The following is a 20,331-nucleotide window of genomic DNA, read 5'->3' on the forward strand; positions in this document are numbered from 1 at the left end:
TTATTGGTAATTGGTCTTTTTCTTTTATATATTGTTTAATGTAATCTTGGTTACGTGGTTTATCAGGTTGAATGGGATAAAATGTATATACAATATATGACATATAAGCTATATGTAATTAATATCGAAATAGAAATAACATCATTGATACAGTGGACAACACGAGATACATCACAAGATCACAAGAGGTTTCACTTGGATTGGTCAGATGGATTCTGATTCTGTTAAATCAGATCAAAGAAGAGTGAAGAGGGACGCTTGATAAGCGTTCTCGATTCAGGCCTTCTTTATCTCTCAATGATCATTGAGATAAACTACTTCTACGGTAGCGAAAGTGGGGTTCCGGCTTTTGATAAGTGTGTATGTCACACAGACGAAAGAGTGATCGAGACCATCAAAAGAGGAATGCAAACTAGGTGCACAGCAGAGGAGCGATGATGCTCAATTACGAATCTCCCGTGAGATATCTAAGGGAGTCATTGAGAACCCAATGGTGTGTTAGACTATCTCATCTATCTCAATCATTATTGACTCACAAAGCTATTTTTGAGTGATCATGTTCCTCCACTACGTCGATGCATGTATATAAAGACTGCCTTACTCGTTTCTGGGACTCTGGAATTGTCAGCCGAGGCAATACCGTCAAGCTAGAACTGGTTACACTTTGATAGTACCAAGTACGACCGACGCATAGCCAATTCACAACTCGATCCTTCAGTATTTACTCCAATATCATGCCAAACCAACGTGAGTCTATATCATCCAGCCCCCAGCCCTGCCTACTTATCCCGCCGATACAATCTAACCCATCGACATCCTCGTGTAGAGATCGAGAAGAAAGAGAAACACCGAGTGAAGAAATTCGTTAAGAAATGGAATGACGAAACGATGATTGTCCTAACTGCTGCTGGAATTGGAGTTGCACCGCAAGTTTGGGTATATCGACTTTGTCATTGGGAGTAGCTGTTTTAGCTTTATTATGATACTGGAAGCGTAATCGTGAATACAACAAATACAGTGAGTAAATTATGTCTTCTTTGTGATGGAGCTTTACGGATAGGTTATGCTGTATTTCGTGATTGGCTAAGGGACTTTGTTAGGATCGTAGATGTGATTGAATATACCACCATTATTCACCACTCCTAGATTGGTAAATATGATGCATCGGGTGGTCAGTAGCTATTGTCGGATAGGACAAAGTCAAGATGTTTGTGAAGTACTGCAAGTGTATACTGTGTTTGTGTACAGAATATGTGAATATGTAAAGAACCATTTGGCATCTGTGAATACACCCCTTGATTATACATTGTGTGATAAGTAGACTTGACTGAAACAGCTTGAGCGAATCAACCCTCAACGACTTTGTGGATCGATGTTGACAATAAGAAGTGCCTCATTCACCTTATTCTGTCCCGAACGAACGGTTGTTGATGAGTTATCAGTTGTCAGGAATTTCAAAACATTCACCGAAATGTCAGAACCAGCAGAAATCAGAAGATATTCCCTTGGACCTTCGCCCACAGGGTGAAACTTCGTACTGTCCAAACCGGAATCCTTTCTTTTGCAAGTTTGTATGAGGCATAATCATCGCATCACCACTACAAACATCCTTATCCAACCTAAACCCAAACCTAACCTTCGGTTTAAGCTCGGCCTGAACCAGGGACGAATCGGGTCTTTCTCTCTCTTGGGGCGTTGGCAGAGACGTTGACGACGTTGACGTTGAGATCGTCGAAACCTAATGATTTGAGGAGGTCTTTGGTCTCGTTGTCTACTTCGAGAGGTGATTCGGCGTTGGCGGCAAGGGCAGAGACGTCGGGTACGTATCTAACAAAGAGAGCGAGTCAGTATCCAGATATACAAGAACAGTCACATGAGACCCAAAGCAGACCAAACTTACTGATCCTTTCGCTCTCTCTCCTCCTCTTGCAACTTGAATGAAATACCTCTTACAGGACCCTTTTGGATTCTCTTCATCAAGTGGGTGGTGACTGCGAATTGAGAATAAAAAACAATCAGTTGGCTATTCTATATTAACCATTTCAACATTGTGAGGAGATGGGTAAGAGGAATATTGTCGATCCCTCAACCTTGTGACAGAACGACAATAACCCTCTTGACTCCTCTCTTCCCCGTATAAAACCTCACTCACATCCAGCAACCTTGTTTCGGAGTCGTTTAGAAGGGACGGAAGCTACCTCATCGAGGAGTCTTTTGTTGGTGCTGCAGGAATCAAATATGATCAGTCACTATTCCTAAAAGAATGTCATTTACACAACGAGCATCGCTCGTCCTGCCTCCCTGTTATATCCCATCCACTATGTTTTCCTCTCAAGCATGTTACTAATCCCATATCCCTCCTTTCATATTTTTTAACCAATCCTCCTATTCCACTCCATTGCTTTCCTATCCAGTATCCACTATTCGACATACTAAATCCTCCCAATCCACACTTCGATGATAACATGACCATCAAAACCGAAACCCATACTCACTGGAAATCGAGAGTGAGTCTAGGGTAGTACTTCTCGATGAGAACTCTAGAAGCTCGCTTGACAGTCTTAGTTCTAACTCGACCCTGTTATACCAATATCCACATCCACATCCATGACCACATAATCCAGCAAGCAACAGACACAGGCCGTCCCATTGATAGTATAGTTGGTAGTAGATTCATCCATTATTATCCATCGTTTCGAATGAAAATTTGTGATTGTAGATAAGTCGAAGGTGATTGGAAATAGCGATAGTACCAAGAGAGAGATAACAATATCACTAGGTCAGCATGCTCCTTTCCGCTTCACGACGACGGCGATGCCGGTGAGAATGGGTACACACCATTTTGAATAGTTGGCTGCTGTAAAAGGTTAGCTAAGAGGAAGGATAAATCTACCTAGATGTATTTTGATGAATCTTTGACACAAACCTGGTCGAGCAGCAGCCAGTGAGCAAACGGTACACTCAGTGCTCAGGGAGCCAAGCTGCATAGAGTGACGGAAGCTGAATACGGGGAAATGGTGGATATGCCACACTGCATTAGGCAGGTTGAGCGATGTGGCACATGCCTCATTGCCTGGATAGCCCATCGGTGATAAGCTATATCCGATGAGAGCGTTACTGAGAGATAGCTGTCCTCATCTCCTCGGTTTCCGCCGAGATGAGCATGTGCCTCCACCTGTCATCTCCCTGAATCGCTGTTGTTCGTTGCTATCGGTGCGATGATGACCTGAGTTCCAAGTCAAGATGCATTCATCCTTCACAAAGGAGTCTACGTCCATTGACTAACATTGTAGAAAGCAACTTGACCACTTATCCCATTCTCTTTGTTCTCTACAATCGTGTCAATCACCTCATATGTCTAGTATCAACAAATGCACAATGAAAATCCCACCTTCCCCTCCTAAAGACGCAGTCAAGTATGTCCTCATCTCTGCGTTTCCCCATCTACAAGATATCATCGCTAATCTCAGCTATCAGATTCTGTGAATTCGTCACATCGTCTCCTACGCCGTTTCATGCAGTATCCAACTTATCCTCTAAACTCCTCGCAAGTGGGTTCAAACCTATTTCAGAGAGATCACCGGATTTAGACCAATTCCAACCTGGTTCGAAGCTATTCTACACCCGAAACCAATCTTCCATTGTTGCGTTCACACTTCCTTCTCATCCCAGTAAAGAAACTTCAATCTCGTTCGCAGTAGGACACTTGGATTCACCATGTTTGAAGGTTCGACCTGTATCGAAAAGGCAGAAAAGCGGTTATTTGCAAGTCGGAGTGGAATTGTACGGAGGAGGTATCTGGCCAAGTTGGTTCGATAGGGATTTATCTCTTGCTGGAAGAGTCATCATCTCCAACAAATCTGCCAACGGACCTAGCTATGTCTCCAAGCTGGCCAAGATTGATAGACCGTTATTACGAATTCCAACTTTAGCTATTCACTTGGATAGATCTATCAACGACGCGTTCAAGTTTAATAAGGAAACTGAATTCTTACCTATCTTAGGTCTTGTGGCGGATCAACTCAATGGTACTGGTACTGGTCAAGGGCCATCAAGGACAGGTACACCTCAACCATTTAGTGGGAATAGCACACCGAAAGAGAATGAGGAGGATGTAGCGAAGATGGAAAGTAAGCATCATCCCTTGCTTTTGGCTGTACTAGCCGATGAGCTGGGATGCGAGGTTGGAGATATACAGGACTTCGAATTGTAAGTGGTATAGTCAGCTTTATTTTCGTGACAATGGGCATGAAAGCTGATAGGCTCAACGTTCTAACAGATCTCTGTACGATACTCAACCTTCGACTGTTGGTGGTCTATCAAACGAGTTTGTATTTAGTCCAAGATGTGATAATCTGATGACATCGTGAGTACCTCTGTCTACTTTAAGCACATCCCTTAACCTTCAGTATATTTGATATCTCCTTGTTCTGAATGCTGATACGACTTTTACTCAGATTCTGTTCGATCGAAGGTCTTTGTGAAGCAGCCGAACCTTCAAGCGATAACACCATTAGATGTGTCATCCTATTCGACAACGAAGAAGTGAGTAACGTACCATCATATTATCAGCTCTTACCTCAGGCTTGTACCAAGGCAATAACTGATACACTTCACTTGTCTACAGGTCGGCAGTGTATCTCACCACGGAGCAGAGTCCAACCTCCTGCCTTCATTCGTAGAACGTATCGTCTCTTTACCTGCCTACGAGAAAATAGGATATCATAATCTACTCGCGAACAGTTTCCTCATATCAGCAGATATGGGACATGCCGTGAGCTTTCCTTCACTCTGCTTTCTAGAAGATGATCAGCTGATGTTCTTGATCTCGGGCTCAGGTCAATCCAAATTACGAGAATAAATATGAGACCAATCATTCACCCAAGATTAACGGCGGTATAGTCATCAAGACCAACGCAAATCAGCGATATACCTCGAATGCCCAGACTACATTCCTTTTGAGGAGAGTAGCCAAGAAGGCCGGTGTACCCACTCAAGAATTTGAAATTAGGAATGACTCTGTTAGTGCGATTCGGTCGTACCAACCATGTAATACATACTGACGAATTATCTCTTATTTTGGTTGATCTTAGACATGCGGTTCAACGGTCGGACCTCACTTATCAACTCACGTTCGAACCGTCGATATTGGTTTAGCACAACTTTCGATGCATTCCATAAGAGAGACGGCGGGTTCTCACGACGTTAGGTATTATATCGATTTCTTCAAGACGTATTTCGATGTTGTAAGGGAATACGATCTGGATTTGAAAGTGGACTGATAGAATAGGACATGATCGAAGGCCCAAATGGAGGGTAAATGCGTCAATCGGTGAAGAAGAGTATGAGAATCATCCAGTTGATGTTATCGATATGAAGATGTTGTACGAAGTAGTAATTGATTTTTGAATGCACTGCACAAGATACAAGACTTGAAAATAATGATGAATCCCGGATAATTTCAAGGATGCTTCGCAGTTTAACTTGAATCTGCAGGACAATGCAAGAATACATACAGGAATGAACCCTAAAATGAAATACGAGGGAAAATACGAATAAACCAACGCCAAAAACTAAGCAGAAGCTTTCTTCTCCTTCTTCTCCTTCTTGGCTGCTTTTCTAGCTGCACGCTCTTCGGCGGTCTCCTCTCGCTCTATACCATCTTCAGTCTTTACCTTCTTCTTTTTCTACGCCAGGTCAAAAATCAGGTATCAGTAAATCGCGTCGTACAGAATCCAGTTGTTCGAGCGACATGCAAACAAACTCACCTTTTCCTTCTCTCCATCACCCTTTGAAGGAGTAGCAGCAACTTCACTCTCAGTATCCCTCTTTCTCTTCTTCTCGGTATCCTTCTCATCGACTTCTATAGGTGTTATCGTCGCAGCCGCTGGTGGTTGAGTAGGTACCAAACCTCCTTCCTCCGTTTGAGCGGCATTGTAATCTACATACTCCTTATTCCAATCTTGAGGTGTAACACCTTCAATTGATTTACCGTATTTATCCAATTTACCAGTCTTGATCATCTTTTTCTTTTCTTGAGCTTTTGGTCCCAAACCCCATCTTCGAGGATACAAATCTCTGTTCATTATACATCTCTTCACCTTGGCTACCACACCGTGATCGCATGAAGCCAAATCGACAGTAGACATCATAGCTATTCCAATAGCTATGGCTTCTCCTTTGGTAGTCATGAGTACGACCTCCTCGTTGACTTCTATATCAGATTCGTATCGTAGTAAACCGGGAATCATCAATTTGGCACCGTAACAAACAGCATTGACTGCTGAGTCCTTGACGACAATTCGCTTGAAGTTGGTTAAGAGCGATTCGAGAGGTCGGATGACTCTTCGGAGGTATGATTCTGAAACCAAACGAGAAATTAGTATACACTGAATGTCGGTTGAAGAAAATGTTACGTGAGAGAGGACCAAGCTCACCATCTCTGGTATTATCGTATAACCACTGAGCATCCAACACATCATGCATCGAAACGATATCATCATTTTCACCCGTGATACCCGATCTTACTCTTCTAAGTTCTTGCATGTGTGCTCCAACTCCCAACAATAAACCCAAATGAACACACAAAGTTCTAATATAGGTACCAGCTTCGCAAGATACCCAGAAAACACCCATATTCCTCTTATCGTCATATTCTACCAATTTCGATTCGTAGATCGTCCTTACTCTAAGTTGTCTTTTGACGGCTGAAATCAAAGGTGGACGTTGGAACAAAGCTCCCGTAAGAGTTTCCAAAGCTCTCGCAACGGCCTTTTCACCCTCTGGAACTTTATCGTGGAATCGAACTACACAGACATACTCTTTTCCTGCACCTTGTTGAGATTTGACTAAACGAGTGGCTCGATCGATACAAACGATCAAACATCCTGTGACTTTTGGATCCAGTGTACCGGAATGACCGGTTTTCTCAACTCGGAGGATACGTTTGAGCCAAGCGACGACTTCGTGAGAGGATGGGTTGGAGGGTTTGTCAAGGTTGATGACTCCTGATTTGACGTAGGTTTGAAGATCTCGCTTGAGAGGGGAAACACCCTATACAAGATGAAGGAGACGTATAAGTATGATATACGAATTGGAAGGCCAGTGGAGGGATGATGTTGTTAGGGATGGTGGACTTACAGTAGGGATGGGGGTGAAATGGGAAGATCTAACTAATAATTTATCGTATCTCTATCTAGGATTTGTTGACCTAGCTGAGGGTTCTTTGGAAGTTGATTGGTATTGGCTTTGTATGCTTGGATGCAGGACAAGAAGAGATCAACCATCTCTGAAAGATCGAAAAAAAAGGATTTGCATTTGGAGGAAACTGCTTAGGAGGGTGGAGTTCAGAGATATCTCCGAGTTCAGAATGGTGGACTTTGCGATATCACCGCAGGGGGAAATGTGTGGCGGTTCTGAAGTTCAGTTCGATTCAGTGCAATTCGAGGGATGGAGTAGCCCGGTGAAACCATAAGTGATTGCGATGCAATGCATGCTTAAGGTATGTAGGTATGCAGCTCGAGCTACTATATGCATGTGGGGGGAGGGGGTTCCATGATCACAAGATCTGTTAGTAAATTCTTTCCATCCTATTTTACCATCTTGTTAGACAATGAACAGATAAACTCCATCAGAGGCAGATTTCCGTCTCATGGGCTTGCGGGCTATGGTCGTTACACTCTGTGGCTTATCTGTATCACTGTTGGTCGCTCTCTGAGAGGCAAAAGGAGAACGGGAGGAGAAGAGCTCCTGAAATCTGGACGATTCATTCGGAACGGAGGGCGAGGAGCTGTCCAGCATCTTACGAGCATACAGGTAGAGTAGAGCTAAATACAGATTCCAGTAATACCCCAGAAATCATCATGACGCGAGGATTCTCATGATTTTTCCTGAAGATTTCATTTAAACTCCACCCTCAACTCGTCTTCACGTAACTCGACAATTCATTATTAGTTGAGCTCGTCAACACGAAACCATGTGAAGGTGCATCTGGAAATAGAATCAATTTTACTGGCACAGTACCCTCATTTTTATCTTCCTATCGTAAAATCAGGATCTGATATGGTACAAATACAAAATAATACATGTTATGATATCATCCGAAACATCACACAACCACATGCATTGCTCTTTTAGTTCAGGAAGATAACGTTACGTCGTTAGTGTTTGTACTTCGGAGATCGATATTCCTTAGATCTCATAAGACGTTTTTAGACTACCGTCTGTATATGGCTGGCTGCATAGCATCGCTAGTGTCGACTACAGCACACAAAACAGAACATAGCATCCAGATCCGACGGGTCAATTCACTTTTCATACATCCAGCGCTATCAATCACCGTTTTGCCCGATCAGCCGTGCTTACCGTTCTTTGTACGCTAAATGTAACATAACATAACATCCTTTCATAGTTGGACTAACCTAACTTATCGCCGCTCGATCCTCTACCAATTTTTAAAACTTCTTTTCAACACTTATACCCATCATCACTAATTGATTGACCATTGGTGAATCCTTTCATTCCGTTCATCATATCTCACCACTCCAACTTGTCAACAAATCTCTGATCAAGATACCGATTTCCTGTTCATCACCCAAATATCTCATCAACGCATACTACAGCATTTCAAGTCAACAACTCAACACAATCAAGCGAAAATGTCATTCCAACCTTCGTCGCCCGGCTCATCATCCACCTCATCTCGGGATCGATACACATTCAACACTGATGAGAAGCAAAAGAGACGGGAAAACGTATCGAAACATCCTTATATGACTGAGTATCGTGAGAGACAGGGATCAGCGTCTGGTGAGTAGCATTCTCCTCTCTCTGTTGTTTTCATTATCTCACCGTCCATAGCTTGGTACCCCACCTCCTTCTATCTTCATGATCTCCGTATCGATGATCGAACGAAACAAATACTAATCACACATATAATCACACTTCTAGACGAAAGTACAGGTCCATACGATCATCTCGCCCATCGACCACGTAAGAGTTTCCTCAAGAGACTAACATCATGTGTGAGTAACCGCTCTCTTCGCGTCACACTCATATTCCTCATTCCAGCCTCTGCTTCATCGTATGTACACAACACATGCTAATGACCGGTGTGGATTGGATAGTTCGAATTTGACGATTCCGATCCCGTCGCACGCTATCGACCACGACACGAAGCGATCTTCGGTAAAGACCCCGTCTATAGGAATCATCAGATCCAACCTCAGAATGACACTCAGGCCAAGATGATTCCCAGTGAGACGCAGGCGCCAAATAGCTTTGCGGGTGGGATGACAGGTGGGAGTGGAACAGGTGGTGGAGCTTGTTAATAGTAACTCTCAATGATCCATCTCATTGATGACGATAGATCAGATCTGTATAGTAGTATTCCCATAGATCATATCTCTCCTAGATTTACTTGGTGCATTGTATCATAATCTTCTATGCTATGTCGACTTACATCAAAAGCTATGGGTTATTTGCCAAGTCGTGGGTCATATTTGCTTGGCGAGTATCTTGCAATTGCGCAGTCTCGGAATCAACGGTATCTTATCTCTGACATGAACAAACTGACCATCATCTGACCTACGCGACTGCCCTCAGACAGACAGACTTACTTTTAGATATGATATATTATCCTTCTTCATTGTTCATTACAATATCAACATGGCGAGAGGTCCTTTTGCACTGCAATAAGATTAGTCCAAATATAGAACTAAGCATGGATAGATCTTGTTTTAAGGGAATTCTAAAACGCCATGATCGTCTGTTTGTTCCTGAACTTTTTTGTCGATTTATCGCCTTGTCCCCGAAGCACAAGCAACCAAATGCATGACATGTTAGCCCGCACGATGAATCGTTCTTAATCACTGTTCGTCTTCATATCTTGGCAAAAGCCGTCTCTGAATCGATTGACCTTATACTGTTTGATAGGCGGCATCAATCACCTTGCAGAAAGACGAAGGACCCATTAGTCATGTCCGGCTACCCGATAGACGCTCAACCCGCCCAGCAGAGCACAATGAGTGAGTCAACTCTCTGTCCCATCCTGACTTATCGCATCGATGGACTAAATTGAGTGGGATTTTTTGTTAGGTCGAAAGGAGGGTAGGAAGGTAAGAAGAGAGGAAGCAGACGATATATCGATATACAGTTTTTCGGATGAACATTCAGGAGGATGGATGTGTTGTTTCGGTGGAAGTGTGAGTATATATATATATATATGCAACCTCTTCAGATACATTATGGCGATTGCTAAACTCTCAATATAGTCAAACTCGAAGAAAAAGAGCGAAAGGACAAATAACCAATTGAATCAAAATCAATCCATCTATGAAAAATCACTACCTACTCCCCAGACTTCCCCTACGATATCGGATCAAGGATATGAGAATAATGCCTTTCAGCCTTACGATACCACTTTGCAGCAAGACTGTAGGGAGACGAGGGGTTGATGAACAACTCAGAAAGATTGGATCATCTGTGTAATTATGTGTATAATGAAGATGAGATGTATGTTACATGTTGCTTGTTTCGTTTTCTATACAGTGATACCGTATGGTCGTCACTGAAGATATGAAAGGCTTGATATCGAAGTATGGCGACATGGCAACATGCTGTGACGACGAAAGGGGGGGCTGATGGTGCACGGACATTTGTACACCTGATGCTGTACCCTCCTCACCATCAATCAATCTCTTAGATACACAGCTCACACTCAGTTATACTTCGCAGGTGATCTCTTTGACTTGACACTATCGCCTCTCACCATACTGCATACTTCCAGAGCCTCACCATTCATATGATCAACCCAGATATGTCGAACTCGACCGAGAACGCTAATGCCAACGCCGATTCTGATGATGATAAGTGTAGGGGGAAGAAACGGGATAAGGAAGGGGAGAAACAGGTGAACGTGGGTAAGTAACACCTGTTTTCCTTTGGGTGTTCCTATGATGACTTTCCGATGGATGGATTGGGAATAGGTACACTTCGTGATAGACAGAATATATATCAATATGTTGGAAGGTTACTAAGAACTACCAAGAAGGTATGTGCCGTAACATCTGTACCGTATCACTTGTCTTTCCTATTCGCCAGCTTGTCATTTCTAAAAAGACTCTGATCTTCGTGAAGGAAGCGTGGAAGGTAAAGCTGACGGATAAACAAATGGATTTATCACCTAGTACGTTAGACTCCCTCTTCGCTAACAATTTAGGCATCCCATGAGCGATCAATGACCTCACTATGATAGACGTCCCGACACCAGTACCCACAAACGCCTGGATACATCCTCCCGGATTGACCCAACTCCCCTCTCAGGTCCACTCGCCTCATCATCCTCCATCCCACCTCCTGATCCTCACCTCGCTCACCCCCCTCGTCTAATCCAGGTACCACCCAGCCCACCAAAGCGAGACCACGTCTCAGCGGGAGAATATGCTAGTCGTCAAAGAGAATTATTCAGACTCAAACAAGCTATACAGGATAACCCCAATACTTGTATCCCTCTGCCATCTTCAACACCCACACCTGCAAAATTGGACTCGAACGGAGAGATCATATGGTGCGATCAACCTACCAGACATCCGCCTTCATGCTGTTGTCTTATAACCCAAGATAAGAAGGACGAAGATAGAAGAGATGGGGTGATACAATGGGATCAGGTGGATCTGGGAGCGTTCTATAATCTAATGGAAGCTTCCACATCGGATGGGAATGGGGGATACTGTGATTGCCATGGACATCCAGTAAACCTCTGCTCTTCTTCAGGAGGAGGAGGGATGGACGCTAGTGGCTGCTCGGGAGGTGGTAATTCAGGTTGTGGATCTTCTGGGTGCGGAGGTGGAGGGGGCTGTGGTGGTGGTGGATAAGGAAGGACAGTTCTCATATGAGACCTCGCCAAGAGGAAGGGGTGTCATACCTTGGAGTAGAGAAGATGGATATCTGAAGCATATCCATTGTGTAGCTATATAGATAGACCTCTGTATGATGGCTTGTACGAGTGATGAATTTCAATTGGTACCATTTCTTTCCGACATCTTTGAAGGCTCTGCTGGTCTGAAAATTATCGAGCAAAGTTGGAAGTACATCTTCACACACGTCATCGCTTCTCCTCGGAAATACATGACATCCACCGGGCCTCTTCCATGGTACATTCGTCTCATTCGTGAAAAAGACAAGGCCAAAGAGATGCCCAAGATGATGGATGGTTCGACTGCGGCCGTGTACCACAATAGGTTTCAACATCTCGCTCCATCGCCGATAGGAACCGGATATCAACTCATCCCGGAAGAGTTTGTTCGGATAAGAATGTACAGCACTCGAGTACGAGTACATGTATCGACATTCATATAGGTAGTATCCGACGATATCGGAATGCACGTTCGTAGGATGTTACAGATCCAGTATGCTTTTCGTGTATAAACAATGAAATGATCGGTGCGCCGCAGATCATCTATGACGTATACGAGCGGTAGTGACGGGGTTGCTCCGTGATAACCGACAAGGCACAGACAGATGGAAGATAAACCACTGCACACGAGCACGTTTGATCGACCGGTACTCTGTGTTTCATCGCCTCTGATATCACCGCTTGAAGAGATCATGAATCATGAATCATGAATGGTCACTGAAGTGTCCAGAACTCGTTGAGATTCCATTCAACGGACAGTATGCTGTTATTCGCCACCATCCCCATCCCCCATCTACTGTACCATAAGTATACCTTCTCTTTCCCTAAGTCAACCTTCCAATCCTATAATCAAGACCACACTCTGAAACTTCACTTCATTTGACTCATCGCAATAGACACATAAAGACGATGATCCACGCCGGCACTACCACTCGTAAGGTAGTTCCCTTCCATCTTCTCCGGTAGCTGATCTTATTATATACCTAACAGAGATGCGAATGAAAGAAGAAGGTACACTTCGACTTCGAGGAGGAGGGTTCTGCGGTCTGTTCAGAGTGAGTACACATGAAGGTTTCGTTCCCTCTCATCAGAGCACTCATCAGATCGCTCATCTCCTCGAACCTCACAGGAAGGACATTGTGCTAATTTGTTGATCATCTACAGCGTCGGTACGTCCATCCTATACCACTCCAACAGTAGCATCTGGTATCTTCCTGATCGCATACTCATTTTAATCAATACACTTGTACCGAATGGTAATGATATATTGGAAAATCGCAGAAACAAGCCCACTCCTACTCCTGTTCCCTCAGTGGAAACCGAGACACCATATAAACCACTTAATTCTCCCATCCCCATCCCAAACCCGACCCCGACCCCGACCCTAATCCCAAACCCTCAACCAAAGTTCATAGTACGACCTACACTACAGGATACAAACCTTCTACCAATTCGAACCGAAATGACGGAAATGTTTACACCGCTGGAGCATACGCTGCTAATCCCGGTTTACCGATTATCGTCGCTCCTCCTCCTGACGTAGGAACTGGCGGACACGGACACGGACATCCTGGTGATACTGGTGGCGTTGGAGGGGGTTCAGCTTGTGGTGGTGGTGGTGGTGGTGGATCCTCAGGAGGAGGAGGAGGCGGAGGAGGAGGCGGAGGAGGAGGCGGAGGAGGAGGAGGCGGCGGTGGTGGTGGTGGGGCTTGTGGAGCTGGTAGTGGATAGAGACTTAGGGGAGAACATCAAGAATAATGTTCAGGTAAAGTACAGTATTCGGGTACATGACAACATTCAATTTACGTGATGATAAGATATCGTATGAGCGCGTGTACGGCTAATAACCATGTATGTCAATGATGAATTGGAATGTGGTTGAATTCAGTGACGGCAATACCGAGCTAGTTGAGGTAGTACATAGCTCGAAGAAAGCCAGAGAGATGACAAACAAAGTGAGCATTGTGAAAGGTCAAACCCGGCCGTATGTTAGAGAAGGCCGATTTAGATAGGAACCGGATATCATATCATCCCGAAAGGAGATAAGGATGAATCGTCAATCTTAGTACTCGTATCCGACCAAATCGGAATGCACGTTTGTGGATCCTCTCACTAGTACGAATAGGAGTCAAATGCATAGCATGTTGGCAGTACGTTGTTGCAGCATTGCTTGGTAATTTGAATAGATGAGAGCACGGGAGATCATCTATGACGTATCCAAATAGTATATCGGTGTTACTCCGTGCCGACCGACCTTTGGTTTCATCCAAGCTTTAGCTTCAGCTCCAGGCACAGACAGATAGACGTTGATGAAACAACATTACGAGTGATATTTCGTACCATCGCACACGAGCACGTTTTATCTTGATCCAATCAGCATTCGTACCTGTTATTCATCGCCTCTGATAACACCGCTTGAACAGAGGATGGATTATAACCGGAGTGTCCACCTCGGAAAAGGTATATAAACCCTACTGATTCGAATCGAGATACAATATGATGTTGTTAACCATCCCTACTCCCAACTACCACCAGCGAACCGTCACTCATACGCCCTCCCTACTCGCAACTCATCAGCTGTATAATCGATATAATCGATCGACCTTTCTCAATCTTCTTCGATCGACATAACAAGTCAGACAGACATATAGGATGACCCACACCAACATCACTACCAGTAAGCCCATTCCCTCACGTGCCCTGGCATAGTACGATCACTGATCAGTATGTGCGTGTATCAGAAATGCAACAACAAGGTACACTCCGACTTCGAGGTGGTGGTTTCTTCGACTTGTTCAGAGTGAGTAGTATACCTAACCCTTCAACCGGATCCTACTACTCATCACGTAAAAAATCCTGTTCGAATGACTTCGTACGTACTGAAGGTGAGATACTGACTTGTTAATCATTCATAGCGTCGGTACGTTATTTCTATACTATGAGTGCTCCAAAGGACTCATTGAAAATCCCTTTGATCACATCCACATCCGCATTTAATACGATTTGCTAATGTATTTATCGATCGCAGAAACAAACAAACTCCTATCACTACACCCATCTCCTCCTCAGAGACCCCATCCGAACTCGAGAAACCATATAAATCACTCACTCCACCCAAGCCCGAGTCCAAACCCAAACCAGCCAAAACTACACCTTCTACCGTTTCCAACCGAAATGATGGAACCGGATATGGAAGTGGATATGGCTATAACGCTGGAACCTACGCTATAGGTTATGGTACACCTTATGCACCCAGTTGTCCTCCTACAGACTTGGGTAATGGTGGCTTCGGTCATGGACATGGCCATGGAAATGGTAATGGCTGTGATTCAGGTGGTGGAGGTGGTCATCATGGTCATTCTGGTGATTCCGGTGGTGCTAGAGGAGGTTCATCTTGCGGTGGTGGATCTTCAGGTGGTGGTGGTGATTCAGGTGGTGGATCTTCATGTGGGGGAGGTGGGTCGTCATGTGGTGGTGGAAGTTCTTAAAGGCTAAATAAAGGAAGAATAGTAAGAAGTGGAAGAAGAACAAGGATACTAGTAGACTGAAATTGAATATGAGACCTCAAGACAAGTAATGAATTGAATGGAAGAAAGATTTGTACAACCTATGTAATAGTCGAGTATCAACTGAAAAAGTATGCATGTATCGTGTAAGCTACCAGCAATTGCTTTCCGAGTTTGAAAAGAGTCGAACGATTCGAGCATCGAGTCAACTTGACCGAGATAGCATAGAACAACCGGACGACCGGGATTTATCATGTAAATGACGTGATCATGATCTCCTCTCCATCAGGCACAGATACGATAGATGGATGGTGATGAGCTAAGCATGTCTTCTCCCGCCGATGTTCATCGCCTCTCTGATGGATGCATAGCAATGTGAGGTATCGGAGAGGTAAGGGCAAGGTAAGGTAGCTTATACGGGACTGTATGGGATCACGCAGAATGAATACCTCAGTGCTGCTTCGTAACATCAGTACGAATTAGATACTGTATCACGCTTTCACTTTGATCAACACCCTTCCAGTCATAATATCAGATGGAATGGTTCGACAGTCAGACAACAACGACAGTGGAGAAACCAGCGGTTTATTCCGTCTGAGAGGTGGTGGTAGCTTCTGTGGATTGTTTAGGGTAAGCTTACATCTCTCACTGCAATTCTCAAAACACAGTATGTTACTAACGACTCTCGTAGTGGGGGTGAGTCCAAGCATCTGATACTGTACATTAGTCCAATCGTTCGATCCAATACTCTGTATACAGTCTTCTCATGCGACGTAGCAATTCCCAACGGTAGGCTCAAAGCAATAGCTGATGACTTCACTATATCTCACAGAAGGAAGCCACCACCTCAAATATCACATCCAATTTTCTACGATTATGAGAAGCCATTACCCAGACCCGTTCCCATTTCCACTACAGATGAAAATCTGACCTACCATAAATCCGGGACAGCTCATAGACATGGTGGATACATTGACATAGCTCAACCTCCTACCGGTCAAGGGGGTGGTTCGAGTTTACCACCGATCATGCCTCAGCCGCCCTTGGGTGTGAGCGGGGATGCCTTTGGACATGATGGGATGTATGGACATGGAAGTCACAATGTCCTTGGACATGGCGCTGAAACGACCGGCGAGTCATCTGGCTCGGGTACTGGCACAGGCACAGGCGTAGAAGCTGGTGTAGGCGCCGAAGGAGGGGGAGGGGTTGGAGGAGAGGGAGGGGAAGGTGGTGCAGGGGGAGAAGGTGGATGTGGATAGCACTATACTGTAAATTAGATAAACATGTTGGCGAGGGAATCTATTTTGAAATGCATGATATATGTGATGAAGGTAGATATCAGAATGATATATATTGTAAAAAGAAGGTAGGTGGCATACACTATATCCCAGATTATCCCTGTTTACGAGGCTCAGGTTCTTTGTAGCTCATCAAATCCCTATCTACAGAATGTAATCTCTGTAATTCAAGTAATAATCGATATGTCTAACAGAACATCCGAGGTACAATCTGTTAGCTCCAATCGATCATGTATTGTATAAGACCACTCACATAAGCTTGCATATTAACCCATGACCAGTGTTCCAATGCGAATTTCTGACCGGCTTCACCAATTTTCTGAGCCAAATACTATATGAAGACATCAATTATCAATATCCAATCAGTCTGAAAATCTCTTACTGCAGACAAACTAGGAGAACGACGGATAAACTTACATCATGACCTTTTGTAGTATCTATATTACCAGCTTCGTCGACTGGACCAACGAAAAATGCCATTATATCGTATAAATCTGAGTAATCCGGTTTGAGAGGGATGTAATGATACCATGGAGCTGAAAGGAAAGACCCCAAAATCAGCATTCGCAAACTACAATCTTTGGGGGACGAATAAATCTTTGCACTCACTCAACCACTCCATATGCCATTCAGGGAACATGGTGAATTTGATGACGGGACTACCGGAACTCAACAATCTATGAAATCTAGATGACCATCCATTTCCATCTACATCCAGGTTATACTTGAATGCTGCCGCTTGGTCGGGCCATACTCTCGCCGAACTCGATGGTGTCAGCTACTTGTTGACAGACATCCGCGTTGGGGCACTGAGGGAGGGAGGAGAGCAGTAAACATAGTTGCAACGATGAAAGAAGCGGTCATCGGGGATTGTCAATTGAAGTTTTAAACGAAGAGGAGTTCACGGTGGCAGGTGGTTCAGTCAGTCAACTTTTTTTTTTCGAACCGACGATAAGCAATTGGTGACAGACACTCACCTGTACGGGTTTTCCGGACAATTTCACATCCGCATAAGCCTTACTTAATACTCTTTCCCATCTTCTCACAACCTTGTAACCCCCTTCACCATCCGGAACCATTATCTCCCTTAACTGCTGATTCCACCACGTGTCCCCACCCTTCGGTCCGTTGATCATCAAGTGTAATCTCATCCTGTGTGATTCCTTCCAATCTCTTTGCCCACCATATCCACCAGTAGTCGATCCTCTCCAAAACAGCCTGTTATCCGTCTTATCCTCCCAGGTGCCCAGATAAGGAACGTCAGACTCGGTGATATTAATGTACGCTTCCATCGGAGTGGTCTGAAAGCTTGCATCTCCAGGGAATTTAGATAATACCAAGATGGGTTTTAAGATTGATGGTGATCGATGAGCGTAATCTAAGGACATCGCACCATGTAATCGCTTGAGTTCGGGATATTCGCAGAAATCCATGGTGGGGAGATGATCGAATATGAATGATTTGGCTAAAACATGCTCACAAGTCAGAACCACAAAAGGAAGTTCAAGGAAGATGGACTCACGCAGTACAGCATCTGTAGCATTCTCTGCTCCTGGCCGGATATTTGCAGGGGAATCAAGAGGACAAGCTTTCTGTAAGATGGGATAAGACGTTTAGCACCCATATTGCAGTGTAACAGGTACCGGACCGATTACTTACAAACCAACCCCATGCTGGTGTTCTATTGGGATCTTCCAAGGCTTTCAATTCCGTCTCATCGAAATCTGGCCATTTATCGTCAGCAATCACTACCAATACTCGTAAGAGAGTTTACTCACGTTTACCTTCCCTCACCAGTGACATTGCTCTCTCTCTTTGGTCTTTACCCAGAACCACACTACCCGTATCATGATCACTCCCCGTCACTCTCAGATAGAAACCTTCTGGTAGATCATCCACGAATCCTCCTATCAAACCTTGAAGATGTTTCGGTCTCGCTGCATTAGACCTTTCTCCCGTCAATGCTACACCCTGTTTACTTATATCCAGCGTATACGTGAACCCAGTCCCTTCTAATGCTTTCGATCTAGCTATGAACGTTTGAGCAGGAAGTGCATGATGGGGTAATAGATCCCTCATCAGTTGATCATATTCATCTACTATCTTTATATCGTTCTTCTGACAGAATGCGAACCATTCATCAAACCCTGCAGGTGGTGACATCCTATATCGTCTCTTATATTCATTTACAGCTTGTTGTAATGTTTTCGATTGAGAGTTTAACAAGTTGGTCCAACGAGTTTCGGCTTTTTCCATCAATTCGTATATTGGATGTTCAGGTTTCAACCCTTGTATAGGAGGTAATAACGTTGCTGTTCCTTTATTTCCCCAAAACAATGATGATCTCCTACCCCTCCTTCCTCCTGGAACGGAAAATCCTAATGGAGGAGGCGGTATACGTTCTATACCTAGTCCATGCCTTATTCCGAACCAATAAAGTAAGAAGAAGATCACCATGAGATAGAGGATTTTCTTAGGTCGCCGTATTGGTCGAGGTACACTGTGGGGGATCATACCCACCGATGAGAGGGGGAAGGAAGATGAATGAGATGAAGGATGATTGGATGTAGGGAGAGATTTGGACCATTTCTGCTTGGGCGATACACCGTAGGCTGGTGATCGTGAGGTTCTTGGCGGCATTTTCAACCGATATGATCTGAGAGGAAGCAGGTATAGGTGATGGGTATACTGTCTGGAGATTATATCGTGTGATTAGGTATCTGGAGAGCAATCATTGGCATGTACTTGTACGATTTGTGAGTTCTGTTGATTCACCTGTAACATAGGAATATAGGTTACATCCAGGTAGGAAGATTTCGCTTTTGATACTCATTCTCGTACTTGTTATCTCATGTCGAACTCTAATCTATTTAACGCGACGATCCATGTGATTACCACGCGTGAGTCTGGACAAAGTCCCCTGTCAGCCTGATATACTCACATAACCTCACGAGGAGGATACCCGCTCTAGCTTCGACCGCAGTATCAGGCTGATCGAAGCGTCACTTGGACCCCAAGGGGCTAGACGGAGCAGCGGGCCGGATTTCCATGGTTGGATCCTTTCAAATTCAGGGTACAACAAGGATAATTGAGTGGAATGAGCGAAATGACAGTGAAATACGCAGTTCGGTAAGAGCGGCAAAGAGGGGTATTTTAGGCTGTTTGATTCTATATGACGTTTTTCAGTTTTTCTCGAATCACAGCCAGAGCCAGATTGCTCTTTCTATTCGCGAGACGCTACTCTGCTCGAAAAAAAACCTGAATACTGCTACACTGCAGAACACCCATTAGCATATACCTGATGTGTAATACTCTCTTTTGTGTCTCTCTTTCTCTTTGACAATTCAACAAACATCTTTTCAGTCAAAGGAAGTCATTCGAAGTCGCCAAGAATCTTTTTCTTTTCAGCCAACAGAAAGAGATCTTATCGGGAATTTTCACCTACTCACTTATCCGTTATCGCTGTCAGTCGACCGGTCAAAGGATCCACCGGGCCGCTCGAACTCCGTCTCATCCATTTTAGAGTGGTACCCATCTCACCTCACCTCATCTCTCTCGTATTCTACTCTGCAAGAGCCGGATTAGTTTCACATCTGACCTCGTGACCAAGGCC

The 20,331-nt window shown here is 44.3% G+C and overlaps 10 protein-coding genes across 10 annotated transcripts; 7 read left to right on the forward strand and 3 right to left on the reverse strand.

Moving 5' to 3' along the window:
* Positions 1–1,643: 1,643 nt before the first annotated feature.
* Positions 1,644–2,681, reverse strand: V865_002949 (40S ribosomal protein S17-A; the record flags this gene model as incomplete). The annotated part of the gene is made up of 5 exons (XM_066226748.1): positions 1,644–1,827; positions 1,901–1,991; positions 2,153–2,223; positions 2,496–2,578; positions 2,637–2,681. The coding sequence occupies 5 exons, from the start codon at positions 2,679–2,681 to the stop codon at positions 1,644–1,646; spliced, it is 474 nt and encodes a 157-aa protein (XP_066082845.1).
* A 697-nt stretch (positions 2,682–3,378) lies between these two features.
* On the forward strand, positions 3,379–5,282 carry V865_002950 (uncharacterized protein; the record flags this gene model as incomplete). The annotated part of the gene is made up of 7 exons (XM_066226749.1): positions 3,379–3,416; positions 3,478–4,209; positions 4,280–4,366; positions 4,458–4,545; positions 4,628–4,774; positions 4,839–5,021; positions 5,094–5,282. The coding sequence occupies 7 exons, from the start codon at positions 3,379–3,381 to the stop codon at positions 5,280–5,282; spliced, it is 1,464 nt and encodes a 487-aa protein (XP_066082846.1).
* Positions 5,283–5,573: 291 nt separating this feature from the next.
* On the reverse strand, positions 5,574–7,653 carry V865_002951 (centromere/microtubule-binding protein cbf5; the record flags this gene model as incomplete). Its single annotated transcript, XM_066226750.1, has 5 exons — positions 5,574–5,687; positions 5,769–6,361; positions 6,438–7,053; positions 7,141–7,191; positions 7,612–7,653. The coding sequence occupies 5 exons, from the start codon at positions 7,651–7,653 to the stop codon at positions 5,574–5,576; spliced, it is 1,416 nt and encodes a 471-aa protein (XP_066082847.1).
* Positions 7,654–8,657: 1,004 nt separating this feature from the next.
* On the forward strand, positions 8,658–9,329 carry V865_002952 (uncharacterized protein; the record flags this gene model as incomplete). Its single annotated transcript, XM_066226751.1, has 3 exons — positions 8,658–8,808; positions 8,950–9,023; positions 9,126–9,329. The coding sequence occupies 3 exons, from the start codon at positions 8,658–8,660 to the stop codon at positions 9,327–9,329; spliced, it is 429 nt and encodes a 142-aa protein (XP_066082848.1).
* Positions 9,330–9,976: 647 nt separating this feature from the next.
* V865_002953 (uncharacterized protein) lies at positions 9,977–10,454 on the forward strand (the record flags this gene model as incomplete). Its single annotated transcript, XM_066226752.1, has 3 exons — positions 9,977–10,025; positions 10,096–10,202; positions 10,272–10,454. 3 exons carry the CDS (start codon positions 9,977–9,979, stop codon positions 10,452–10,454), a joined length of 339 nt encoding a protein of 112 aa, XP_066082849.1.
* A 362-nt stretch (positions 10,455–10,816) lies between these two features.
* Positions 10,817–11,873, forward strand: V865_002954 (uncharacterized protein; the record flags this gene model as incomplete). The annotated part of the gene is made up of 4 exons (XM_066226753.1): positions 10,817–10,919; positions 10,986–11,050; positions 11,119–11,185; positions 11,323–11,873. The coding sequence occupies 4 exons, from the start codon at positions 10,817–10,819 to the stop codon at positions 11,871–11,873; spliced, it is 786 nt and encodes a 261-aa protein (XP_066082850.1).
* Positions 11,874–12,823: 950 nt separating this feature from the next.
* Positions 12,824–13,645, forward strand: V865_002955 (uncharacterized protein; the record flags this gene model as incomplete). Its single annotated transcript, XM_066226754.1, has 4 exons — positions 12,824–12,848; positions 12,905–12,969; positions 13,044–13,083; positions 13,347–13,645. 4 exons carry the CDS (start codon positions 12,824–12,826, stop codon positions 13,643–13,645), a joined length of 429 nt encoding a protein of 142 aa, XP_066082851.1.
* A 921-nt stretch (positions 13,646–14,566) lies between these two features.
* On the forward strand, positions 14,567–15,402 carry V865_002956 (uncharacterized protein; the record flags this gene model as incomplete). Its single annotated transcript, XM_066226755.1, has 3 exons — positions 14,567–14,591; positions 14,656–14,707; positions 14,943–15,402. 3 exons carry the CDS (start codon positions 14,567–14,569, stop codon positions 15,400–15,402), a joined length of 537 nt encoding a protein of 178 aa, XP_066082852.1.
* Positions 15,403–16,186: 784 nt separating this feature from the next.
* V865_002957 (uncharacterized protein) lies at positions 16,187–16,679 on the forward strand (the record flags this gene model as incomplete). The annotated part of the gene is made up of 2 exons (XM_066226756.1): positions 16,187–16,209; positions 16,253–16,679. 2 exons carry the CDS (start codon positions 16,187–16,189, stop codon positions 16,677–16,679), a joined length of 450 nt encoding a protein of 149 aa, XP_066082853.1.
* Positions 16,680–16,812: 133 nt separating this feature from the next.
* Positions 16,813–19,358, reverse strand: V865_002958 (uncharacterized protein; the record flags this gene model as incomplete). Its single annotated transcript, XM_066226757.1, has 9 exons — positions 16,813–16,905; positions 16,972–17,049; positions 17,136–17,254; positions 17,328–17,426; positions 17,473–17,527; positions 17,696–18,183; positions 18,241–18,310; positions 18,378–18,442; positions 18,497–19,358. 9 exons carry the CDS (start codon positions 19,356–19,358, stop codon positions 16,813–16,815), a joined length of 1,929 nt encoding a protein of 642 aa, XP_066082854.1.
* Between the last annotated feature and the right edge of the window lie 973 nt (positions 19,359–20,331).

This window comes from Kwoniella europaea, chromosome 1 (genome assembly GCF_036810445.1).
Source record: "Kwoniella europaea PYCC6329 chromosome 1, complete sequence".
NCBI lineage: Eukaryota > Fungi > Basidiomycota > Tremellomycetes > Tremellales > Cryptococcaceae > Kwoniella > Kwoniella europaea.